Source organism: Dama dama, chromosome 10 (assembly GCF_033118175.1).
Source record: "Dama dama isolate Ldn47 chromosome 10, ASM3311817v1, whole genome shotgun sequence".
Lineage (NCBI taxonomy): Eukaryota > Metazoa > Chordata > Mammalia > Artiodactyla > Cervidae > Dama > Dama dama.
The window spans coordinates 13,415,036-13,440,043 of record NC_083690.1 but is presented as its reverse complement, the minus strand read 5'-3'; the positions used below and the strand labels follow the sequence as shown (position 1 = coordinate 13,440,043).

General features: G+C 44.7%; 1 protein-coding gene across 2 annotated transcripts in view; it reads right to left on the bottom strand.

The window, feature by feature from the left end:
• Positions 1 to 7,651: 7,651 nt before the first annotated feature.
• The window catches only part of SHISA9 (shisa family member 9), a 337,988-nt gene continuing 320,631 nt past the window's right edge, over positions 7,652 to 25,008 (bottom strand). The window contains exons 4-5 of one of the 2 annotated variants that reach the window (XM_061153965.1): positions 24,171 to 24,218; positions 7,652 to 8,217 (exon numbers count right to left, since the gene is read on the bottom strand). In XM_061153965.1, coding sequence (XP_061009948.1) covers positions 7,835 to 8,217; positions 24,171 to 24,218 — 431 coding nt within the window. In that variant the 3' untranslated portion in view covers positions 7,652 to 7,834. The remainder of the gene's footprint in view (positions 8,218 to 24,170; positions 24,219 to 25,008) is intronic. The other variant, XM_061153966.1, reaches the window with a different exon arrangement.

Sequence of the window (25,008 nt, the reverse complement as noted above, 5' to 3'; positions counted from 1 at the left end):
CAAAATGACATCTTCACATTCGGTTCACTAGCCTATCATTGAAATGTAGTATGTCCCTCAACTGGTGATGATGTCACCAACAGAAGAACAGATACTGTCACATCAAATTGCAGGGGTAGCAGAGAGCTCAAAGGATTGTTTGTGCTTCCTGCATATTGAAACTTATCATTAGGTCTTGTTATTGAATGCATGAATTAAAAATTGAATATATTACTATATGACATGGTGATTTTAAAATATTTTTATCAGTGTTATTTCAAGATGATAGGTTTATTTTGTAATCCTATGCATTTTGTTCTATGCATTTAAAAATCATTGTTTTGAGAAAGGACTGTGGGTGTCACCAGACCAACAAAGGGGTCCATGACTCGTAAAAAGTTAAGAACCTCCACCATAGCACATAGCTGGTGTGTGTGTGTGTGTGTGTGTGTGCGCGCGCGCGCACATTCAGTCATGTCTGACTCTTTGTGACCCCATGGACTGTAGCCCTTCAGGCTCCTCTCTCCATAGTATTTTCCAGGCAAGAAAACTGGAGTGGGTTGCCATTTCCTACTTCAGAATCTTCCCAACCCAGGGATCAAACCCACATCTCTAGCATCTCCTGCACTTGTGGGCAGATTCTTTATCACTGCACCACCTGGGAAGCCCCACATAACTGTTAGAGCAATGAAAAGCCCTTAGCATAGAGCTAGGTATAGAGCAAGTGTTCAGTGCACAAAAGTCATTACCATAGTGATTGTTATTACACCCAACAAAATCTTGTTTATCTAGGAGAAAACTTTGGAACTAGTAGCATTGAAAGGAGTCAATGCTACTAATGATACCAGATGACACAGTGATGGGGAGGAAGACAGTTCAGTCGAGTGAGACAGCAGAATTGGAGATTATCCATCCCAGCTTCTTCCTCCTTGGGATGAAGAAATAGAGTCCCAAATGGGCTATTTTCAGGGCTCAGAGCACATGGTAAATTACTGCTGGAATCAATACCAGCAACCAGCTCTTCAAGAGTCCGTCCTCTGTCCATTAGAGAACACGACCTTCCAACATTGGACTTGAAACTGAAGGGTGAAGGTCCCTCTCTTTGGAAGCATACATCTTCCTTCCGTTTCCTCCTGCATCCCAAAGTCCACAGGATGAGCCCACAGATATTGGATGATCAGGAAACTGGCGTCATACAAATGTGTGAGGAGGCCATGTCTATTACAAACACTGAATCTGGGGCCCCATTCAGACTGACGGAGCTTGGGAATCTTTATCTTTATCAAGTGTCCCCACTGACTCACAGCCTCATGCAAATGAGCACCACTTGTGTGGGAGTTAAAGCATGAGGTCTGGAGTTCAAATCCCAGTTCTACTACTTAATAGTTGAATGGCTTTCACAAAATTACTCAAATTTTGGGTTTCCTTGGTGGCTCAGTGGTAAAAAATCAGCTTGCCAATGCAGGAAACATGGGTTTGATCCTTGGACTGGGAAGATTCCCTGGAGGAGGAAACGGCAATCCACCCCAGTGTTCTTACCTGGGAAATCCCATGGGCCGAGGAACCTAGCGGGTTGCAGTCCAGGGGGTCACAAAAGAGTTGGACTCCACTCAGCAACTAAACAACAATTCAAGTTTTAGATAAATCTCTCACCTCCAAAGCTAATAGTGCCTGCCTTATGCAGTTGTGAGGGTCCAGTATGACAGTCCCACCTAGCCTTCAGCAGTGGCTCATCCTGAGAACTCTACAAATATAATTTATAGGGTGGTGGCTGTTGTTATTGTCTGTGTTTTGTAGCCAAGATTCACTGATGGAAGACTCTGTCACTGCCCCCAACTGCCCACAGAGGTATGAGTCTCTGCCCTAGGATAGCATCTGTGGGGAAGGGGTGTGCTGTTCAATGCCTCCATGGATCTGAACCATTCCCAAGTGCTGGAAAAGCATCCTCTGCCATCCAGGCTTCTCTGATGACCAGAGCTATGTCCCAGGGAGAAAGCCAAGACATCTGCTCTGGGAGATACCAAGTGACCCATGACCAGTGTAGGATCCCAGATCCCAGACTGAGGACCCTCACTCTGACTGCAGTTTGGGATCCACAGTCCTCACAGACAACTTCTCCAAGTATCCAGAGGGTGGAAGCTTCATTCCCAGGAGGTTCTAGACATCTGGGTGTGAACAGCTCCTGTGAGCCCCTGCCCCCATCCCTGTGTCTTTAAGACTTCCCATTAGCATCAGGGCATGGGTGGGGAAGGGCTTTCCAGGTGGTTCATTGGTAATGAAAGCCGCCTGCCAATGCAGGAGCCACAGGAGACCCAGGTTCGATTCCTGGGTCAGGAAGATCCCCTGGAGGAGGATATGGCAACACACTCCCATGGGCAGAGGAGCCTGGCGGGCTACGGTCCATGGGGTCACAAAGAGTGGGACATCACTGAGTGACTGAGCATGCACACAGGCATGAGTAGGGAAAAGATAGTCCCCTTGCTTTGTCCTGTTCTCTCTTCTAAGCCCCCTCACCCTACCATCCCTGTGTGTGGGGCTTTCTCTACCACCGTAGAAATCCCTCTGTCCTAGCACATAATGGCCTGGGACTGTGTGAACACGAACACCCCCTGAAAGCAATGCTCACATGAGGTCTGATGGGGGTTGATGTGTAAGCACCCCAGCTCCATGCCCACTTGGGTGGGATAATTCTCCCAGTTTCCCTGCAGCATTAAACTCTAGTCACTCAGAGTGGTAGCTGACATGATCGAGCATTCTTTATGGGCTGGTTTCCTTCCCATGTTTCTTTCACCTCCTCACCCCTTACCAGTGTTCCCTTCATGTCTCAAATAAACTCCTTGCACCAAATCCTTCTCTCGGAACCCCTCCCCGGTAGAACCACATTAAGGCAGATTTCTACCTGAGCATTCAAACTTAATGCTATTGGAAGCCAGACAGGAAATGAAATTCAGTAAATAGTAGAAGAATCCAGTCTCCCATACTTTTTCAATATTTGTGTCTTTTACAAACCTCGTCACTGGTAACAACAAAAGTGCAAATCTCAGCAAGATTCCTGACCATGTTGAATAGATTTAGTGATGATAAGAGAGATTGATGTGTGTTATACACCTCAAGGCAGGAAGTGAAGTAAGAGACAGAACAGACTCTTCCCCAAAACCTTTCAAAGTCTCCCAGAAAATTTGTCGCAGTTAATTAAAAATTTCCTTTACCTGTAATGATTTCCCATATATTTAGAGTATTAAACATTTAGCTCTCAATACTGCTGTTCACTGGTGAAAACTCAGATCAGGATGTAGGGCCCTAGAAAGATACATGGCAACCCCAAAAGCATCACATATAATCAGTTTTATTGCCAGGTAAGAAATTCATATTAATATAGTGAATACATATGTTTACAAATAAACATTCTTAGAAAACAAACAAATGTTTTTTTTCATCATTGTAGGAAGTATTATTGGTATCATAAACTCTGCAGTTGTTGACAAGTATTAACACAGGTTTACTTGCAGAACATACGGTTACTAAAATATTTGCACATAAAATATGCTCCACTTACACACAAAAAGAACCTGGGGAGAGTTAGATGGGGATGCCAGGTGGAGCCCAAGGCGGATGAAGGATGAGATATTCTGGAGGGCAAAGAGAAGTCAGATTCTGGTCCCACTGGGTTGGAAGTGGGGGAGTAGCTAAGAATAAGTAGAGGCAAGAGCCAGGGCATGGGATGAGAAGGTGGTCTCCCTGCTATGTTCCGGTTTCTGTCTTCTAAGTCTCCCCATTCTAGCTAGAGGATCCTTGCTGATACACGGCCATCATAGTTCTACAGGTCATCCTTCAGGGTACTCTTCCAGTATCAAAAGGTCTGTCCACTCTCCCTAGAAGAAGCCAAAAAATAAACTTCCCTCACTCCCCCCACATGAGTTCAGCTTCCAAAGCCAAGAGGAAGGTAACGAGGCTAAGTATTGGATTTGCCAAAAAGTTTGTAACACCTCACGGAAAAACCCAAATGAAAATTTTGGCCAACCCAATACTGTTCTTGGATTCTCACCACTGCTACTTCTTATGGACCATGCTGCAACTTCACTGCCAAAATTATAGCTGCGGACTCCCAACTAACAAAATTCACTGGAGGCAGTTTACTTGGAAGAGAAGGAACATGACGAATACATCCTGTAGATTCAGAGACCAAGAAAGATCTTTAATCAGGGCTGGGGTAAAGGTCACACAATAGGGATCGAGGGCAGGGAGCAGAAACCAGCTAAATGGGAGACTAGAATGAGAGAACTTCTGAGCTGAAGGAAACCTCACCAAATGAGCCAATCCTGTATTTCCTGAAGCATGTGTTGTGTACCACTAGCAAATGCAAGACGAATTTAAGTAGTACATGCATAGGGCACTAATTAACATTTTCACGTAGGAAATGATTCCTTTTTCACTTTCGTCAGTCCATTTGATTACTTCAAAGAGAAAGTCTCCACTGGGGGCTAGAATATCTTCAGCGACTCTTGAATGTCTGCTAATCTGTTTTTAATAAAGAAAAGGGCTTCCCTGATGGCTCAGTGGTAAAGAGTCCGCTTGCCAGCAGGAAACGAGGACTCGATCCCTGGATCAGGAAGATCCCTTGGAGAAGGAAATGGCAACCCACTTCAGTATGCTTGCCTGGGAAATCCCACGGACAGAGGAGCCTGGCGGGCTACAGTCCATGGGGTCGCAAAGGGTCAGACATGACTAAGCAACTGAAAAACAACAATAACAATAAAGAAAAGGGGAGAGGAAGAGAGGAGGGAAGGAAGGAAGAGAAAGTGGGAAGCAAAGGCCAGGCTCGGACCCTTCCATGCGCAATAGTCTGTAATCAGAACTTAATAATTTTATACTTACTTCCTGTTTAGGATGGCTGCCACTGAGGAATACTGATTTTCTGTTTATGATCCTGGCAGGAAGTTTTCCTTTCAGAAGGTAAATGTATTAAAAATGCACCAATTTATCACTAAAATTAAGCAGGTCTCTGGGTAATGTTAGCAAATAACACTTCCTGCTCCCCTGATTCTAACACCAGCACTTTTTATACATTCTTTATTCAAAGCCACTAGACTCAGGACACATAGAGCCATATACTAAATAAATGTCACTGAAGATTACAAGGGAAGGTCTAATATTCTCTAAATCTGATTTCAAATAACTTATTTATTGAAGTTAGAACACTAATAATGAAAACCCATAAGACATAGAAGATACTATATGCATGAAAAATGGCCCTCATATTATAAATAACTATGCATTTCCCTCCATTCCCACTTGGAAAGAAATGAGTCTGAGACCTTCCTTTGTCAGAAATGTCTTGGAGTTCTGTGTAGTTAATGCTAGATGGTTGTTGTGTATATGTTTAACAAATGTTGATCTCTTTTCATTTTAAGTATCCATGCTGTTTCCTGGCTGTTTCTTTTTTAGGTACATGACAATGCTGTTTATATGGTCATGTAAAAAGTTATGAAAAATGCATCAATTTAGGTACAAGTATTGTGACAGGGACACACAGACATGCCAGAAGTGTGTTGCAAGTACACAGATAACTAACATCAAGGAGACACTGACCAAGCCCCATCGTGTTTACAGTGGGGAGCGCTGGGACTTCAGCCGAGAGGCTGAGAAAGCAAGCACTGAAACCCCCATCTCTGCTTCGTCTAGTGCAGAGCCTCGGTCTGCACAGGGATCCAAAAGGAGGTCTTCTGGACACGATTTCATTTTTTTTCATTTTCATTTTCAGAAAGCTTGAAAATCTTGATCTCTTCCCCAATTCCCCACATAGTAAATGGAAGACTAAAGCCCAGAGAGATGAAATGCATGGTGCATATCCCCAGATCAGCCGGGAGTAAGGAATAAACATTTTCCCTGATGCCATGACGTCAGAGTGCAGAGATGAGGAGGCAGATTGCTGAAGTCCAGCATTCCAGGAAGGGTCTTGTCAGACCAGACCACATTTAGTTTCTGACAACTGCAGACCTAGGGGTCTCTCCGAGGCTCCTGTTAATTAGCCAAACCCTTGAGGGACTGATTGAAAACTTCTCACCTTAAGTGCAAATCTCTTCTCTGTCACTTCCCCCCTTTGGACTTCCACTAAACAAATCAGCTTCCTTCATGGTTCAGTGGCAAAGAATCTGCCTGCCAATGCAGGAAATGCAAGTTTGATCCCTGGATGGGGAAGATCTCCCGGAGAAGGAAATGGCAACCCACTCCATATTCTTGCCTAGGAAAACCCCTGGATGGAGTAACCTGGCAGGCTATAGTCCATGCGATGGCAAGAGTCGGACATGACTTAATGACTAAACCACCACCACCAAGCAAATCAAACTAGCAGGAAAATTGTCTTTGTTGGGACATCCTTTAGCTATGAGAACCAACCTGAACACCCACCTCGGGGGATCATGAATGGGGGATGAATGCACCATAGTATCTGGGGAGTTGGTTTGGAGGGACAGTGGGAATGATGGGACCCAGAAATGCTTGGGAAGCTAAAAGATCATGGGACTCATGGAGTTTTGAGGGTGTGGGTTGTAAGGAGGTCTTGGTCTTTGCAAGTTGCAATAGCCCCCTCAGAGTGTGTGATGGGGTGGGCTCACCAACAAAAGGAGGATGGAAACAACTTCTACTACTGCAGAAAGACAGGAGGGAGGAAGGTGAAAGAACACAGGTTGCACTTGAGAAACAAGACTGTCATTCAACAGTGACACATTGAAGGCACCACCCACGCTTATGACATTTTCAGTCCAAAGCAGTTGAAATTCGGCAGCGGCGGCGGCAGCAACAGGCTGAAACGGAAGGGAGTCAGGGATAGACAGTTAACAGAGAACTGGGGTTTGTGTCTGTTTCTTATCTCAGAGGCAAGGGGGCAATGCCAGAGATCACAGGCTCTGCGTCCCCTTCTCGCCTCTCGTTGACATCTCAACTGTGAATTTTGTTTGTTCTTGATGATGTTGTTGATTTTCTAGGTCTTGAAAATGTTGGACCAAAATTACTTTGCTGTTCTTGTCTATGTGGTAGTGGGATCCTATTGTATTTTTCTTTTTTAAAAAATAGTTATTGAAGACTCTCTGGACCCTCTTCCTGCCATACAAGCCTACCCCTCCCATTTCCACGGTCTTTACGGGAGTTGTCTAAAAATGTCCTCTCTTTCCCATCACTGTAGGTGGGTTCAGGGTCTGTTTATTTTTTGTGAGTTTGAGTGTATGTTGTTTTTGCTTCCAATCTTGATGATATGAAAAGTACTAAAAGCATGGTGGTGGTGGTGGGGTCCAGTTACTATCTCATGCTTAGCAAAGTTTTGTGTCCATATCACTACTTCCTGGGATTAGGAAATGTTTATCATGGGCACACACGACCCCTTTTCTCTACCCCACCCTTTCCACCCTTTTCTCACTTTTTCACCCAGAAACAGACAACACGTGGTAAATGGTATATGTGCTCAACTGGACAATTTCTCTAAATTGTGCTACCTTTTTTTTTTTTTTTCCATCATGGATTTCAGTTTCAAGTTAGGAGGAAAAGAAAAAAATCAGCCCCATGGTTTGGGCGTGTGAGTCGGCCACCTCAGCCCTGAAGTTGAAAGAGGGTGCCTCAAGTTACCCCTTGGCTGTACTGTGGACCGTCCACGCTCCAGTCTTGCTCAGCTGCCCGCCGACACGCGTTAGGCAGGACGCAGGAAAAGCATGATTCCATGTCACCAGTAGGTTTATCATCAGTTGGTGTGGAGGGTGAGTGTGAAGGTGGGTGTGCTGGCGGGGGGCAGGGAAGACGTGGGCTGGGGTATTTTTTGCCTCTCTCAGTTGAGTGTGGTTTCCAGGATGTCCCCTGTGGCGACAGCTCAGACAGTCACTTCCGTTTTGCTGTTGGTGATGAAGTATGGCTGTGGGGGTGGGTAGTGCGGGGTGCGAGTTCCCAAGGGGTCACTGGAGCCTGACTCAGCCGTGCCAAGCTTGCCCTTGTTCCCATAAGCCTGTTGCCGCCGGAGAGACTGATCCTTGGGGTCCCAGCTCTTAAAGTTGGCGGTGGAGTTGTAGGCCAGGGGGTGGGGGGGCGTCTTGTTGGTGCGGGACTTCTGTCCATTCTGCTTGGCGGGGCCGTGCTCAGGGCTGAAAGCCCGCGGCTCATCCTCCACTCTCACAGGATGCAGCGGTAAGTTCCCCTTGGCAGCCAGCTCAGCCAGGTGCCGCCGCTTGGAGTAGAAGTCATCGTTTACCTTGTCGGCTGTACCATGGGACAGGTAGGTGGACGAAGGAGGGGAAGAGAGAGCAGAGAGAGGGAGAGAGAGGAGAGAGAGAAAGACAGTTAGGGATCGGCCAGGTCAACCCAAGAACAGCATCTCAGTGGGCCAACAGTCCAACTAGACACACACTAGAAACACCACCTGGAGCAGACAGAAGGAAGGAAGACAGGGCCATGTGTTCTTCACAAACAAGACCACAACCAAGAAGGTGAGGGCATCTCCAGTGGAATCTCTAGCTTCCCCCACCTCAATCCTTCTTCCCTCACCATCACACCTAGCACTCTGCCCTCCTTGCCTTTCTCATAAAATGCCAGTGCTGTTTCATCATGATGAAAATGATACCTCCTCATTAGAGATGATATTGAACACATTGAAAAATATTCATATCTATCAGCTACTGCCCCAAACAATTGATATCAAGACTTGTGTATATTTTCTCTTGTTTTTCTCAACAGCTTCCTTTGGAATTTGCATCAGTGCTCTCATTTTTTGCTTTCAGCAGTTAAGCAGACCGGTGTTCAAATCCCACTTCTGACACCTACTAGCAGTGTAACTTTGATAAATAACTTTTATTACCATCAGCTTCTGCATCAGGAAAGTGGATTCAATAAAAAGACTATTTCATAGGGTTGTTTAGTGGGTTAAGTGATATGCAATGTGCTTAGGTGTTAGTCACCGTTATTATCATCATTGTTATGAATAATTGTAATTTCTCACTTTCTAACAAGCATTTCTACATGTTTTTATGAATCACTAACAAAGAGCACTCTAATACCTACAAATATTTCAGTGAGCAGAACTACAAAAATCAATCAATTGTCCTATTGATGAACATTCAAGCGGTGCCAACATTTTGCCAATATAAATGAAGCTGAAATGAGAATTTTCTAGACTAAAGCTCTCTTTGTATTTAGAATTCTGAATGTAAAATCATTCTTAAAATATCTTTCAATCTATATCAGAGGATGGAAAACTATAGCCCACAGATCAATCTAGCTCCCACCGGTTTTTGTAAATAGTTTTGCTGGAATCGTCCCCAGACCCATTCTGTTACCTACTGTGGCCACTTTTGCTCTGCAGTAGTAGATTTGAGTACTTGTGACAGCGACTGCATAGGTTACATAGCCTGAAATATTTACTATTCAGCCCTGAAATGAATGATCTGAAGTAGAATTACTTGGCCAAAGGGTATAAACATTATTAAGGCCCTTTACACATATTGACAACTTTGCTACAAAAGAATTACACCAATTTCCACTTCATTCATTATCCTTTACAGCACTGAATGACTCACTTCTTTCTTTTTTGTTGTTCTTCCCTCCCTCCCTTCTTCCTTCTTTCCTTTCCTTCTCACTCAATTTATTTAATAAACTTCTGAGGCCTTTATATTTTATTTTCTCTCACAATTCTTTTATTAGGAGAGCCGCTATACCTTTAAAATTACCGTGTTATCAATAAACTTTTGAGCTTACATCTCTCAGGAGCCCAGAAAAATGTGCTGCTCTTTTACCCATACTTCTAACATCTCATACTGTTCCATGTATGAATGTATGTAAATTCATGGAGGTCATTGCCCTTCTATGTTTATTTTCTCATTTGATCCTTTCAACAACTACAAGAGGTGGTAAAGATGGGGATTATGACACCTGTTTGACAGATTAGGAAACTTTCAAGCTAAGGCATATGAAATTATTTAACTGAGGTTACTCACCACTAGTGACTGAGCCAAAGTAGAACCTAACTCCAATAGATGCTATTTGATGCTTTTGAAAGGTTGCAGAGGGAAAGGTTTGCTTTCAGGAATAAGCGGACAAATATGCCCCCTGCCCCCCTCTGCTTCTGTAGCAGAAAGCGCTCATTGAGCTCTTTCCTAGTAGGTGTGGCCTGTACTTAAACTCCTCAGCACGATGCCCCAAGAAGCCACATGTTAACTTTCCAGGCTCCATACAGTTTAAGTTGGGTTTCTGTCCATGTTTAATACAAACATCCCTGCAAAAATGCAATCTTTCAAGAGAATGCTCCCCTCTTCCTTGAATTCTAGAGCTGTCTGAAGACACAGAATATCAATTCCAAAAGGAACCATGGGATAGCTACCGACATGGGAATGAGTTATTCAAGTCAATAGTAAAACTGCTGTCTTCTAGAGGAAAGTTCTAGGTTTCCAGTGTCATAATGTTTCAACAGAAGGATGCTCTGACACTGTCTGCTTGGTCTTCAAAATTCATGTATCCAGTTATCTTCAGGACAGAGTAAGTGGCATCTCCTACTCAAGGTGGCCAAGCCTGCATACATCAACAACACGCAGTCTGTTTCTTCAGGTTCTTCCTTCTCTTGAGAGTGGGAACACCAACTCTCTGGCTACTCAAGCCAGGAACACAGGAGCAGGAGCTGATGCCATCTTCCTCTTCTCCCCAGCACAACTGCTAACCCACAGGTCCTTCCAGCTGTATCTACCAAATGTCCCTCTAGCCTATGCAGCCAAAGGCATATTTCTAAATGCAAAGTTGACCATCTACCAAAACCTCTCCAAACAATTTTGTTTAGTCATTCATCAAATAGGCATAGGCCAGGTGACAGACACTGAAAATATAAGGGAGAATCAGAAAAAGACAAAGTCCCCGACCTCATGGAGTGGATATTCTGCTAGAGAGGACAGAAAGTAACCAAATAATCCCACAAATGACATCAAAGTAGAAATATGATAAGTGTCTTGAACTATCAAATCTTTTGAGTATTTATAATAAGGTCTCTGAGCTGGTCAGAGAACCAGAAGTTGGAGCTGACATGTCTCACCCCTTCATTTACACCAGATGCTCTGATATTCATCTTCAAGACTAAGCTAAGGTGTCATTTCCTGATTCCCCAAGCTCCCTCAGCAACCCCTGCTCTCTCTGTCATAGCACTGACTGTGCTGTTTTATAATTTTCCATTTTCCATCTATTTGCTCTCACCAGACTGTGAGTGCTTAGAGAGAAGAAACCTTATCTTTCCATTTGTGGGGCTCAGTGATTCTCTGTACTGGCAGTGCATGGGAATCACATGGGAGAACTTTTAGAGCATTCACTTCTTCTTTTCCAATTTAGGTTCCTTTTAATTCTTTTTCTTGTCTGATTGCTGTGGCTAGGACTCCCAATATTATGTTGAATAAAAATGGCAAGAACAGGCATTCTTGTCCTGTTCCTGATTTTAGCAGAAATGCTTTCAGCTTTTCACCATTGAATATGATGTTAGCTATGGCTTTGTCATTTATGGTTTTTATTATGTTGAGGTATGTTCCCTCTATACCCACTTTCTGGAGAGTTTTTGTCATAAACTGATGCTGAATTTTATCAAAAGCTGTTTTTTCCATCACTGACTCAATGGACATGAGTTTGAGCAAACTCCGGGAGTTGGTGATGGACAGGGAAGCCTGGCGTGCTGCAGTCCATGGGGTCACGAAAAGTCAGACACAACTGAGTGACTGACCTGAACTGATTGAGATGACCCTATGGATTTTATTCTTCAGTTTGTTAATGTGATGTATCACACTGATTGATTTGTAGATATTGAAAAATCCTTTCATCCCTGAGATAAATCCCACTTGACCATGGTGCATGATACTTATAGAATTACAGATTCCTGGATCCCTCTCCCAAGCAATTTCATCAGAATCTCTGAGGGCGTGGCCCAGGCATTTTTCTTTAAAGCCTCCCTGGATGATTCTAATGTACAGCCCAAGTTGAGAACCACAGATACAGCCCTGGTGTCTAGCATGCTGTCTGTACATATTTTTTTTTGAAAAAATTAAAAAAGAAATGAGTAGTCACTTTACTTATCTCCAGCTGCCTCCCAGCTCAGGCACCCCTCCTTCATATAAAGTTTGATAAAGATCCCTCCATGACAGGTCATTCTCCAGGGCATGTGTCACAGCTGCCTTTCCACATTTGTTTATTCAGTTCATTTATTATTGTCTAACTCTTCCACTAGAGTTTCAAGAAAGAGAGCCTGGGTCTGATTTTTGCCCACCACTGTATAAGCAATGTCCAACCTAGTTCCTAACAGACGTTAGATACGCAATAATTATTCAGTGAATAAATTATGATCAAAATACAAAGCACAGGTAATATCAGGACAATAGTAGGAGTGGAAGTTCTTTTCCTTGTTTCAGTCTCTTGCTAAAACTCTCACCCACCATCATTCTGCACCCCCAGCATCATTCAGAACCATTTATCCCCATATTCTTCTTTCCAATCAACAGACTAGTCTAATGTCAGCTCAGATCAAGGGATGCATTTGAGAATTCCTATTTCTGACAAATCCAGGAAACTGAATATGAAGCAGGTGTGCCAATAAATTGGCAAGTTGATATCCTCTCAAAAAATTCTAGATAAAAAAAGAAAGAAGGCTGAGCACCAAAGAATTGATGCCTGAGCGTCGCCTTGGACTGCAAGGAAATCAACCCTGGATATTCACTGAAAGGACTGATGCTAAAGCTGAAGCTCCAATATTTGGCCACCTGGTGTGAAGAGCTGACCCATTGGAAAAGACCCTGATGCTGGGAAAGATTGAGGGCAGGAGGAAAAGCAGACAACAGAGGATGAGATGGTTGGATGGCATCACTGACTCAATGGACATGAGTTTGAGCAAACTCTGGGAGATAGTGAAGGACAGGGAAGCCCGGCATGCTGCGGTTCATGGTGTTGCAAAGAGTCAGACACAACTTAATAACTGAACAACAAAAATAGTCATAGGGGCAACTCTTGCCATATCAGTGCTGGTGTGAGAAGCAGCCCCCACTAAGAAATCATGGAGTGCCACATGGAGAACCTACATCCTTCTCCACACTCAGCCCTGAATAGGTCTCTTGGTGAACTTGGCACTGGGAAACCCCTGAACTCTGAAAATGTCTGGTATGTGGTACAAAGGTGGGACATAAAAGTCTGTAGGCTTTGGAATCAGAACCTGAGTATATGAGATGTTGGTAATTTCAACCTCCTATATTGCTAATTCTTTTGGTATAAAATGAGGATAAAATAAGTAATCTGAGGTTTATTGTTAGGAATAAATTATATGAGACATAGAAGCTCTATAGCATAATTCTGAAAGAGAGTAACTATTCAAGACATCTATTTTGTCTGTCTTCTGGTTTATGAAGGAGGCATTGGATTAAATCCAACACTTACTGAGCACTCTGTGCCAGACATCCTGCTAAGCACAAAGGAAGCAGTCATCCAAACCAACCATCCTTACTTCCTTTCTTCTTCCCCTCTTTGCTTCCTTCCACCTGCCATGTGTGATGGGTGCATAGTTCTCACTATGAGATGACATAAGAAGGGGATTTTTCCACTTGGGATGAGGGGCTGGTTAAGGAATGCATCCTTGTGGATGCTCTTTTAGGTGGCATCTGAAGGTAAAAAGTAGCAGAAATAGCACCCAGGTGAAGGCACATAGGGTATGTTGCAAAAGTAGCTGTAATACTTTGCAATTTCTTCCAGTAGGAAGTAGAGTCTATTTCCCCACCTTTGGAATATGACCTGACATTGTCATTGGCTTTAATTAGTAGACTTTAGCAGAAATGATGTCATGCACATCCCAAATCTGTGCTATTAAAAGTTCTACCACTTCTGCTATCAGGCTCTTGGAACCCTGCCTCCATGTACAAAAAGAAGCCCAAGTTAGCCTCCTGAAGGATGAGAAACCTGCATTCCAGTTGTCCACATTCACCACAGCCAACAGCAGCCTGGTACCTGCCAGATACCAAGTGAGACCATCCTGGACCATTAGCCCACCTGCCATTAGCCATACAGATACCATACAGCCATTAGCCCACCTGCCAGCTAACCACAGATACCAAGAAGGCCTGGACAAGAACAGCCAGGACAGCCCAAACCAGAATAATTGCCCAGCTAACCCAGAACCACAAGCCGTATAAGCAATTTCTATGTTAAGCCATTAAGTTTGGGGGTAATTTGTTATGCAGCAGTAGATAACTGATACAGAACAACATTTACAAAAGCCCTGAGGTGGGAAGTAGCATGGTAGTTTCAAAAACTGAAAGGATATCTATGTAATAAAGTGAAGAAAACAAGGGGTTATCAAATCATCTAATGTTCTGTAGGGAGGACTGTATTACTCACATCTGTTGTCTGATACCCTCCCTTCACAAGACTCAAAGGTGTTTTCTACAAGTGCAGAGCAAGTACAGACTTGCTGCCTGGGGTGTGAAACTGTCCTTCAAAGAGTTATTTTCGAGATTATTTCAACAAGGATGTGGTTGGTGGTTAGGTGGATGAACTGTTCCCATAGCCAGAAAATGCAATTTTCGTGGAATCCTCTTTCTCATCCCCTCTGATTTAGGTATTGAGGACAGGAAAGAAATGCTTACCTGGCCACTCTCAGCATTGTGCATTATGGTCCCTGTCTTAGTATATTAAAAAGCTGCTTGTGAAAGAAATCACAGATTCATTGAGCAGCTTTGTAAGCCCTGTTAATAAATGCATTAACCTAATCATCTTGGGTATCTCGTGGGCAGATGGCTAACAAGCCGACCAGGAAACAGATGTGTGAGGCTTTCAACATCACTGGTCCTCTCCGTTTTGATTTTTCTTCATTTAAAGAGAGGAAGAAAGAATGAAAAAGGTGCTTTCCTTCCAATAAGCCTAATTGCCTTGAAGGAACTAAGGCTATAAAATTAAACTGTACCTTCCTCCATCTGTCTCTCTCTTAATTAGCAGCAGACACTGGTACAGGTGCTGGGTGGGATGGAGCTTTGCCTCCGTGGATGGCAAGAGTCAAGGTAATAACCAGTTTTCAAAACAAGCTACATAGCTGAGGGTCTCAGCAGGTGGCCTCCCACCTACCTTCTTTCCTTGGGACAAAGGTATCTTAAGGAGAGGTTCCCACAGCTCTTTCTCAGTTGGTGTTCATCTTGGGTCTCAGGTGATGGATTTCACCTGGTAAGCAATGTCCCAACCTAAGCTTTCACTAATTCCCCCACATATCCCTATCCTTGGTCCAAGAATATAGCGAAATAAGCTTCCCATCACATTTATAAATCAAATCCAAATGATTTGCATGACTTGGTCTGCCTAACCTGATCCCTGGCTGTTGGTTCACCCTCATCCTTCCCACATTTGCTATGACCTCACTTAGCGTACTGGTTTCCCAAGGCTGCCACAGCACAAGTTGGCACAAACTAGGCAACTCCAAACAACAGAAATGGATTCTTTCCCAGTTCTGGAGGCCAGGTGTCAGTGGGTCTGTGCTCCTTTTGCAGGCTCTAGTGAAGCATCCTTCCTTGTCTCTTCCAGCTTCCAGTGGTGGCGGTAATCCTGGCATTCTCTGACTGTAGCAGCATCTCCTGTCTTTCCCTCTGACTTCACAGGGCTCTCCTCTGTGTGTGTCCAGCTTCCAATTTGTTCTGTTTCTCTAATACATCGTCCACACTGTGGATGTCTTCATGACCTGGGCCTCACAGGGATGGAAAGACTGGATCTTCTGAGGCAGGAGAACCAGGTTTCTGCCCAGCTCCAAACCCCTGGTTGGAAGCTTGCAGAGGCATGAATGTTTTCTACCAGCCATAGCTCAGGGGAGCTAGGAAGGAGGCAGGTGCAGGAGGCAGGGATTGGTTAAACAGACTGCCCGGAGACAGCAGCAGGCTGCTCTGACACACCTCCCTCCCAGTTCCCCCAGCAGTAACCTGTAATCTAAGAGCTCACCTTTAAGTGTATGCTCTGCCCCAGGTACCCAGATAGGGAATGGACATTTGTTGCCCCACTTAATACTCTCAAAGGCTTCCCTGGTGGCTCAGATAGTAAAGAATCTGCCTACAGTACAGGAGGACCCAGGTTTGATCCCTGGGTTGTGAAGATCCCCTGGAGAAGGGAATGGCTACCCACTCCAGTATTCTTGCCTGGAGAATTCCATGGACAGAGAAGCCTGGCAGGCTACAGTCCGTGGGGTCGCAAAGAGTTGGACAGAACTGAGCAACTAACACTTTCACTTTCACACTCTCAATATCCTAACGAGATCGGTGCTATTGTTGGTCTCCTTTTATAAATGGGGAAACTGAAACAACAGAGCTTTGGCAACATGTCCAAGTGACAATGCTGGGATCTGAATCCAGGGAACCTGGCTGAATTCCAAGTATCTTAGAATTTACGAATCTGTGGCAACAACACTCACCACTATTTAGCCATCTGCCCACCTGATAGAAGAAACACTTGTTTCCTTAACAAGTTTCTATCCACTAGAAAAGGTTTTCCCCAAACTCCAAAAAAGATGGAGGACAGAGTAAAAAGTACACGGAGAAAAACACTTTTCTTGATTCCTCCTCTCCAAACACTAGAGATTGAGATATACAGGTAAAGCTTGTTCACACAAGGCGATATCAAAATGTCACAACTGGAAGTCTCAAATTTTCCCTGAAGGCAAGATATGTTTGCTGCTTTCTTCCTTAAAGTGGGACAGGAGAAAGGGAGCTGGGATGTCATAAGACTGCCTGCCAGGTCCTCCACACTCAGCTGGCTACTGCATTAAAGAGTATGGGTCTCACCTCCTCTGAGATGCACTGGCATTGGCTGGAGTGCTGGGCAGTCACCAACTACAAGTGGTTTCCTGTTACAAAGCTGGGTTGGGTAAGATGCTATATGCTTCTCATAGAACTGGGAGGAGCCTGAAGCTTCATCATTGCTCCAGCCAGGCACATCCAGGTGCTTCAGACGAATCATCTCGTTTAATTGGCTCCCTGCCCCATCCCGAGCCAATGAGGTAGATGCGGTTGCCTGGGTGTTTCATGCTACATCACACCGATTCTCTCCATGACAATGTGGAGAGAGCCCATTCTGAGATATTCACCAATGTTCTTCTCCCTCTGCTTCCACTCTGCCCTCCCCACCATTCAGCGAGCAGAGATCACTTTTGATGGTGACAAAGGGTTCTGAGTGTTGCTTCTGAATCCTACACTGAGACTTCAACAGCCACAGTAGAGTCTTGGAGGGTAAGACTTTGGCAATAAGATCTGAGAAGGCTGAGAGAGAAAGAAAGATTAGTGAGACTGAGAGCCTGGAGGATTCAGTGCTTCCGGTTTATACAGAAGATTGCAGAGTTTGGAAGAATGTACCCTTGCTTTTCGTAACTGTAGAATCTTCTTTACAATACAGTAGAAAGAACATGAACTTGAAAAGCACACGGACCTGAGTTCAAATATCAATTTACAAGCTGGAGGCCTTCAGCAAGTTACCTAGGTCCTCATACCCTCCCAGTAAAACTGAAAATAAATAACAGTGCTGGCTGATTGTTATATGGCAGAAACCAACACAGCATTTTAAACTAATCCTCTGATAAAAAAAAATAACAATGCCTGCCTATGTGGTAGGGGGTTAGGGTATTCAAGAGCATCATGTGAACTATACTGTATAATGTGAAGTACCAATGTCCTAGCTTCATGGTAGGTATTCATTAGACAGTAACCACTATCGCCTCATTGCCAAAAAATAAAAAGAATACAAAATGAGGATAAGAAGACCTACTCTGCACAGTGCAGCAGAGAAGTAAACAAGACAAGGCATGAAAACACAAACCACTATGCCCGGCGCACAGTAGGACTCCTTAAATGTATACCCCACATGAGATGATATTGTAAATACTGCTATTATCTCCCAGAACTCTTCTACCATTTTTTTTTTGGGGGGGGGGGGCATATGGCCACCCAGCCCCAGACTTCCCCAGCCTTCTTAGAAGCTAAACTTGGCCATGTAGCTGATCTCTCACCAATGCAATGTTAGCAAAAGTGATGCATCCAATTTCCTCTTCATATTACTCACTTCAAAGAAAGTTGGTTGTCCTGGGTGTCCTCTCTCCCCTTTCCCATAGGCCATGACAACAACTAACTATAACAGCACAGACGAGGACAATCCAGTAGAGGGTCTGCAGAGCAACAATGTTGCAGGAAGCTGTGTCCCTGAGTGACAGCTTGGAATACGGTCTGGACCACTCCCTTTGGGGTGATGACGTGAAACAGAAATATACTTCTTTCTTTCAAGCCACTGTATTTAGGGGGCCTTTTGGTTCACTAGGACAGTACTGACTTTTTATTTATATAGGGATGTTTTCTCGATCTCTACATTTTTTTCTCTCCATCATAAGCTGAATTAAAAAATAAAAGGGGAAATAGTTCATGTTAAAAAAAAAAAGCACCCAGGTATTTCACTCCTTTTGAAATACATGCTCTAAAGCTACAGAGGCTTCTGGGACTGTCTCAGCAGGTAGAAATAAGAAAGGTAGGGGAAAAAAAAAAAAAGCCCAGCTTCCCAGGCAGAAGACAGCCAGGAAGAAAGTGGAAAGATTTGTCTTTATGGCAAATTAGCCCCATTTCACCTGGTTCTGGGCCTCACTGCAGAGGTACAAGGAGAGAAAATCACATTTGAACCAGTTTCTAATGAAACCCAGGACTCCTGGCTGTTCTTATAGGGCTGCACATCTTCCCTGAAGCCTTATCTCTCCAAGAGAGAAAACTGGAGATGGAAGAACAGGAGCCTGGCCCGTTTTGTCTCTGCCCTGAGAGCTCCTATGTGGAGGCCCTGCTACCTTTGTTGAGAGGGTTCTGAAACAGTTCCTGGCTTGGGCTTTGCACTAAAGTTGTCCACCTGCACCATTGGCCCCTTGGTTGTGGCTGCAGGGAGCTCTCTGTGAATGTCTTGCTGCCAACAGACCGATGAAACCTCAAGTCTCTTCCCTTAGGCAGTCCTGCTGGACAGTCACTACTTTCTGAAAGGCTACTGAACAAAGCCGGATGGCCTCATTGTCCATCCATGGCTGACCACAGCATCCCCTGCCTTGAAAGGTCCTAGATGGAGACTGTGCACTCATTCACCACCTTTCATCCTGCTCCCTAGATGGAGATTTTTTTTTCCAGAAATTCATTACTCGGTTTGTCTTATGATCAACCTTCCAGCTAGTGAAATTTTACACATCTGGTGATTTTTTTAAAGGGAGGAAATAAAGGTTAATTCTCCTTAATCCTACCTACCTCCTTCCAATGTACTGTAGCAAAGGATGGTCTCAGTGTAGATGATAAGATTTGGTACCCTGTGTTAGATGATGCATGAAGGACCTCCATTCTTCCATGTTCCCTATATCCATGTTCTTTTTATGTGACTTTGAAATTCACCCCCCAAAAGAAGGATCTCTTTCCTCACCACTGGATTCCAAGTTCCTCCATGTGACTAATGAAGGTGAGCAGACATGACACACACAGAATTTTGAAAAGTGCTTTTTGGCATTTGGCTGCTCTCTTGCATGTTTGTCCGCATCATGAGAACATGTCTGGGCTACCCTCTCTGAGGATGAAAGACACCTGGAGCAGAACCAAGTCACCCCAGTCTTTCCAGCTGAAACTAGCCTACATTAGCCAACATTCAGCCAACCCCCAGATATATGGGTGAATTCAGTTGAGATTAGAAGAACCTCCTGCATCAGCATAAACCACTGGCACTTAGACCCCAACCCCAATAAGTGCTGAGCTAAATAATTTTAAGGCATGAGATTTGAGGTTGCTTATTATGCAGCATTATTGTAACAATGGATAACTGACACAAATACCAATCATTCACTCACCCTACTCCCAGGAAGAGCCCCGATTTCCAGATGGGGATCCATGTTACCTCTACTCTAAATCCACATGGTTTGGATGACATACCCCTCCACTCCTTACCCCCATCCATCCTCCCAGGATGACAAATAACCCATTTCATCGCCCTAACATAACATGACATTTCATAACCATAACAATTTGTTCAGAGGTGAGTGGTCACATGACAAGGTAGTCAATCAGAGTAAAGCCTGGGATCTTTACTTATGGAGACAGAGGGGCCAATGAGATCAAGGATCCCTGCCTTCCACTTATAGGAGAAGCAACCAGAGCTGTGGGCTCCACATGACAGCCAGCACAGTAGAATCAGCGCTGGATCTAGACACAGGCTTCCTGGCTTCCACGTGGTTCATTTTTCTGCTACTCTCACGGCCTCTTCAGAAAAGACAGCAAGATTCTCCTCAAATGCAATGCCCAACTCCATTTAATAATTTATTAATAAAATGTACGTTGTGGGTCTACTATATGCCAGGGCCACCATACAAGATTTGGGGGAATTTAGCATGAATGGCACCTAGCCAGCTTAGCCTCAGTACGTACATGCTTCAGTCATGTCCAACTCGTTGAGACCTTATGCAGTGTAGCCAGCCAGGCTCCTCTGTCCCTGGGATTCTCCAGGCAAGAATACTGGAGTGGGTTGCCATGCCCTCCTGCAGGGGACCTTCCCAACTCAGGGATCAAATGCGTGTCTCTTGTGTCTTCTACGCTGGCAGGCGTTTTGTTTGTTTGTTTTTTGTTTTTTACCACTAGCGCCACCTGGGAAGTCCTTAGCCTCAGAAGGACACACTCAAACTAGTCCCCAGGGCTGGGCACTCGGACCTCCAGCAGGGACCACCAGGGGGAGACTTGCCTGGAAAACATCAGGTATTAAAAAACAAATACAGTAGAGCAAATTGGACTACCACAGTGGGTCAGCAGTACACGAATCCGCCTGCAATGCAGGAGCCACAGGAGATGTGAGTGTGACCGCCGGATCAGGAAGATCCCCTGGAGAAGGGCATGGCAACCCACTCCAGTATTCTTGCCGGGGAAATCCCAGGGACAGAGGAGCCTGGCAGGCTACAGTCGATAGGGTTACAAAGAGTCAGACACGACTGAAGAGACTGCATATGCACACACGCCCACAGCGCAAACTGGTAAGATCTGCTTTGCCATTTCCTGGCAGATAGGATTCCCCTCCAAAGTCAGTGAGAGTCAATGCAAGTGGAAGCAGGACACTTGTATCTTCAGGGGCCTTTCCCCCTCTCCTTCTCAGCTAACCTCCCCTGGACACAGTCATCCCTTACCAGCTGTTTTTAAAGTGGGTTCATAGCAACATTCACACTCCAGATGTTAAGACATGAACTGGCTTTACTGAAAGAAAAGAGATCAGATGTCAGAAGTGTTTGAGGGACTTCCCTGTGATTGCAGTGGTTAAGAATCTGCCTTCCAAGGCAGAGGACACAGGTTCGATTCCTGGTTGGGGAACTGAGATTCCACATGTCATAGGGCAACTACTGAGCCCACACACCACAAATAAGACCCAATGCAGCCAAACAAATAAATAAATTTTTTGAAGTGTTTGGGAAATAATGGATTTTACAGAGTTTGATAGTTTCTTTACCTTGAGATTTTTCAGAACTTTAATTTGCTCACCTGATAATGTTAGTATTCATAATATCAGTTACTATGTCATCACTTTCAACACACCAGGCACTGTGACATGTATTGCACATGTTATCTCATCTTATCCTCACAACAACCTTAGGAGGGACGTGATAGTGATGTGGCCACCTTGTAGATCAGAAATGAGGGGCTCAGAGAGGCTGAATGACTTGGGGAAAGTAACAAGATGGGGCTATGAATGGAGCCCAGGTGTGTCTGAAGCTAAGCCTATCACGTCCTGCTTATACCTTCCTTTCAAGAAGCTGGCGTGCATGCTCTGTCAGTCGCTAAGTCGTGTCTGACTCTTTATGACCCCATGGACTGTAGCCCGCCAGACTCCTCCATCCATGGGATTTCCCAGACAGGAACACTGGAGCGGGTTACCATTTCCTTCTCCAAGGGATCTTTCTGACCCAGGGATTGAATCCACTTCTCCTTCATAGACAGGCAGGTTCTTTACCACTGAGCCACTGAGGAAGTCCTCAAGAAGCTGACAGGTGTGCAAACCCCTGACCTTAGGGGTGTACAAACCCACACCTTAGGCAGACTGAGGGTCTGGAGGTTGAGTAGAAAACAACAGGGGAAGACAAGTAACCCCAGAGGTCCCCTCTCTGGAACCTCTTTTCTTCTCCCCTGATAAAGCAGAATAAATAAAGGTGCATTTAGCAGGACCAGTGAAATTAGCCTGGTTGGAGTAGAAAAATAGCCTCTAAGCCCTTGCTTCTGACCCATCCCGAAATATGTTCTAAATGCATCCGACAATAACAGGCTGATATCAGGACACGGATGCTGACTGCCTCTACATGCTGTCATGGGCTTTGTAATGGCTTTGTTTTTCACAAAGGAAGGAAAAAAAAAAAAGTTTATGCCTCAAATTAGCAGGTCTGTCATGTTCCAAATTGTTTGCATTTCTAAAAATGGACGTTGACATGTGAATAGTTATTATCTAATACAAGACCCAAAAATCTCCCTCTCTCAAGGCAACAACTGGTGATCAAGGGATTCTCATTAGACACAAGGGTCTGAAGTTCTCTCTCTCTCTCTCCCAATTCTGGAATAAGGGGCGGCTCTCTCCATTCCCCCCTCTTCGCTGAGGCTGCTTATGAGCTTCTGGGTTTCTGGTCACACTCCCCTCTTCAGAACTCTCAAGCCACAGAAAGATGCCTGGAGATCCAAGCAAAGGGTCTTAGGGTCTTAGTTTCCCAGCAAGATTTCTCTAGTGCAGTGGTTTTTAAAGTATGGTCCCCAGACCAGCAGCAGCAGCATCACCTCGGAAACAGTTAGCAATTCAGCTCCTCAGGCCACACTCACGGTCTAGTGAATGAGATGCTCCAGGATAGTGTCCAGGAAGCAGGCTTCAACATCCCTCCAGGGGATGCTGATACGCGCTCAAGTGGCCCAAAGGTGAGGACCGTGGGTCAGCCCACAGCTTCCTCCCCTCCTCTCACACACATTCTGCAGTCTCTTCACTATTCCTCTACTCCATTTTCTTCTCTTCATCCTCTACCACCCCAGTTCAGGGCACCACCCACCTGGATGACTGCAAGAGCCTCCCAGTGGGTGGTCCCAATTTCAGTCCACCCTCCCTTGATCCAGTCTCTAGTTGGAAACCAGCATTGTCTTTCGAGAAGGCAAAATGGCCCTACCAGTACCTTACCTACAGCCCTGAAACATCTTCTAACTTCTCCCAGTTCAAGGTCACTAAAGAGTTGGCGCTCCATCTGCTTGGGTCAGCTATATCTTTCCAATTCCAAATTCAACAAAGCACAAGGAGTGAAGAAAGAAGAGAACTGCATTTCTGGCCTGTTCTGGAAAAGAGCTACTCCCACCACACCCCAGTGGGAAATAACTAAATATTAGAGCTAGGCAGACATGGGTTCAAATTTCAGCTCCATCACTTAGTAGCTAGCTGACTTTAGATAAGCAAGACTTAGACTTGATCAGACACCCAGGTCCATATTAATAAAGAGGATTAATAAAGGGGAAGGACAACATACATATGGCTGGATCATCAGAGAATTTAATGATAAAATGATATCAAGGGCCCAGCCCTGCCTGGCATATAGCAGGGGGTAAATAAATTATAACTACCAGCTGTTATGACTACCTCTGTCAGCCAGCTAGTTAACACACAGACACAAATGGACTAACTCCTTAACTTTCAGCTCATCATGATAGCCAGGAGAGTTAAAAAGAGCATCTGTTCCCCAAAAGGTAATCAATCCCAAGACCCAAGGCCAACAATCTGTTTATCACTCCCTCAGAAGTTGTTTTCCCCCTGCATTAAATCACCTTATGTTTTGCCATTTGCCTGTGCAGCTTTCTGAGAGGGGAAAAAAAAAAAAAAACATTTCCTGGATGTCTTACCTGGGATGGCTTCTGATAGCGACATTTTCCTTCAGGCAATGAACATCAGGAAGTGAAGAGGATCACACTTTTTAGCAACAGCCTGGAGACACGCCACCCCAGGTGCACACACACATACACACACACACACAACACCTACACACTGGAACTCAGACGGACCTGCAGATCCAGCCAACATGGACACACGTGTGCACTGGGTCACACACAGACAGTGGGATGCTCTGTGCCTTCATGGATCAACGCCAAATCCAACAACACCTAGACAAAAGAGCTAGAAAAAAAACCATACGGTACCTTTCGGTGACTTAAGTGTCGCCACTGTCCAGTCACCCTCAGAACTTCCTAAAAAAATAACAATGGAGAGATGCTGATCTGCTCACCAGCTACCCACGTGCACGGCGCCCTCACACCCAGATGCTGCTGTTTGCATCTCAGCTGCAGTCTTCAAGTGTGTGTGTTTGGGGGCGGGGGCAGGTCTCAGGGGACTCAGGGAAGAAGGCAAGGGAGTGAATGCACAACTGTGATTATGTGAACACTTCTCTCTGCAAGGTCCTGAAGCATGATCGAGATAATGCCCAATAAAGGATCAAAAAAGGTTCCCCTTGAAAAAGCCTAGATGTATTCAGACAGAGACAGACAATTCTTAGGTGGTGAAATCTGGCTTTAAGTTTCAACCTTCTAAGAAAGAAGGCAAAGTTTTAGTTACAAGAAGTCAAAGTGGCTAATAACCATGCTCTGTGGTCAAGAGAGAAATCTGGACCCTCTTCTACTGCAATCCTCCTGCTAAAAGGGAGTGGGGGAGGGGGGGCGGTGCATCATTAGCTCTACATATTCGAAATTGGGGCAGGCTAGGCTTTGCTGACTGTGACTTTAAATGCTAGGCAGCAGACCAGGGCGGGTAGAGACCACCCTAACCCAGTGCCCACCACACAATCTGTGTTTGCAAAACATTGTTGAATGAATGAATGAATTCAAGGTTCTCCACGGAGTCACTCTTCCTAAGGTAAAGAAGTTCCCCTTAATGCAAAAGGGATCAAGCTTGTTATCTGAGAATCCCTAATGCCTGGAATTTTTATTGTAAATCAGTTTCTCCAGATTGAATTCTGTTTCAGATGTACTGGCTGAACCCTGG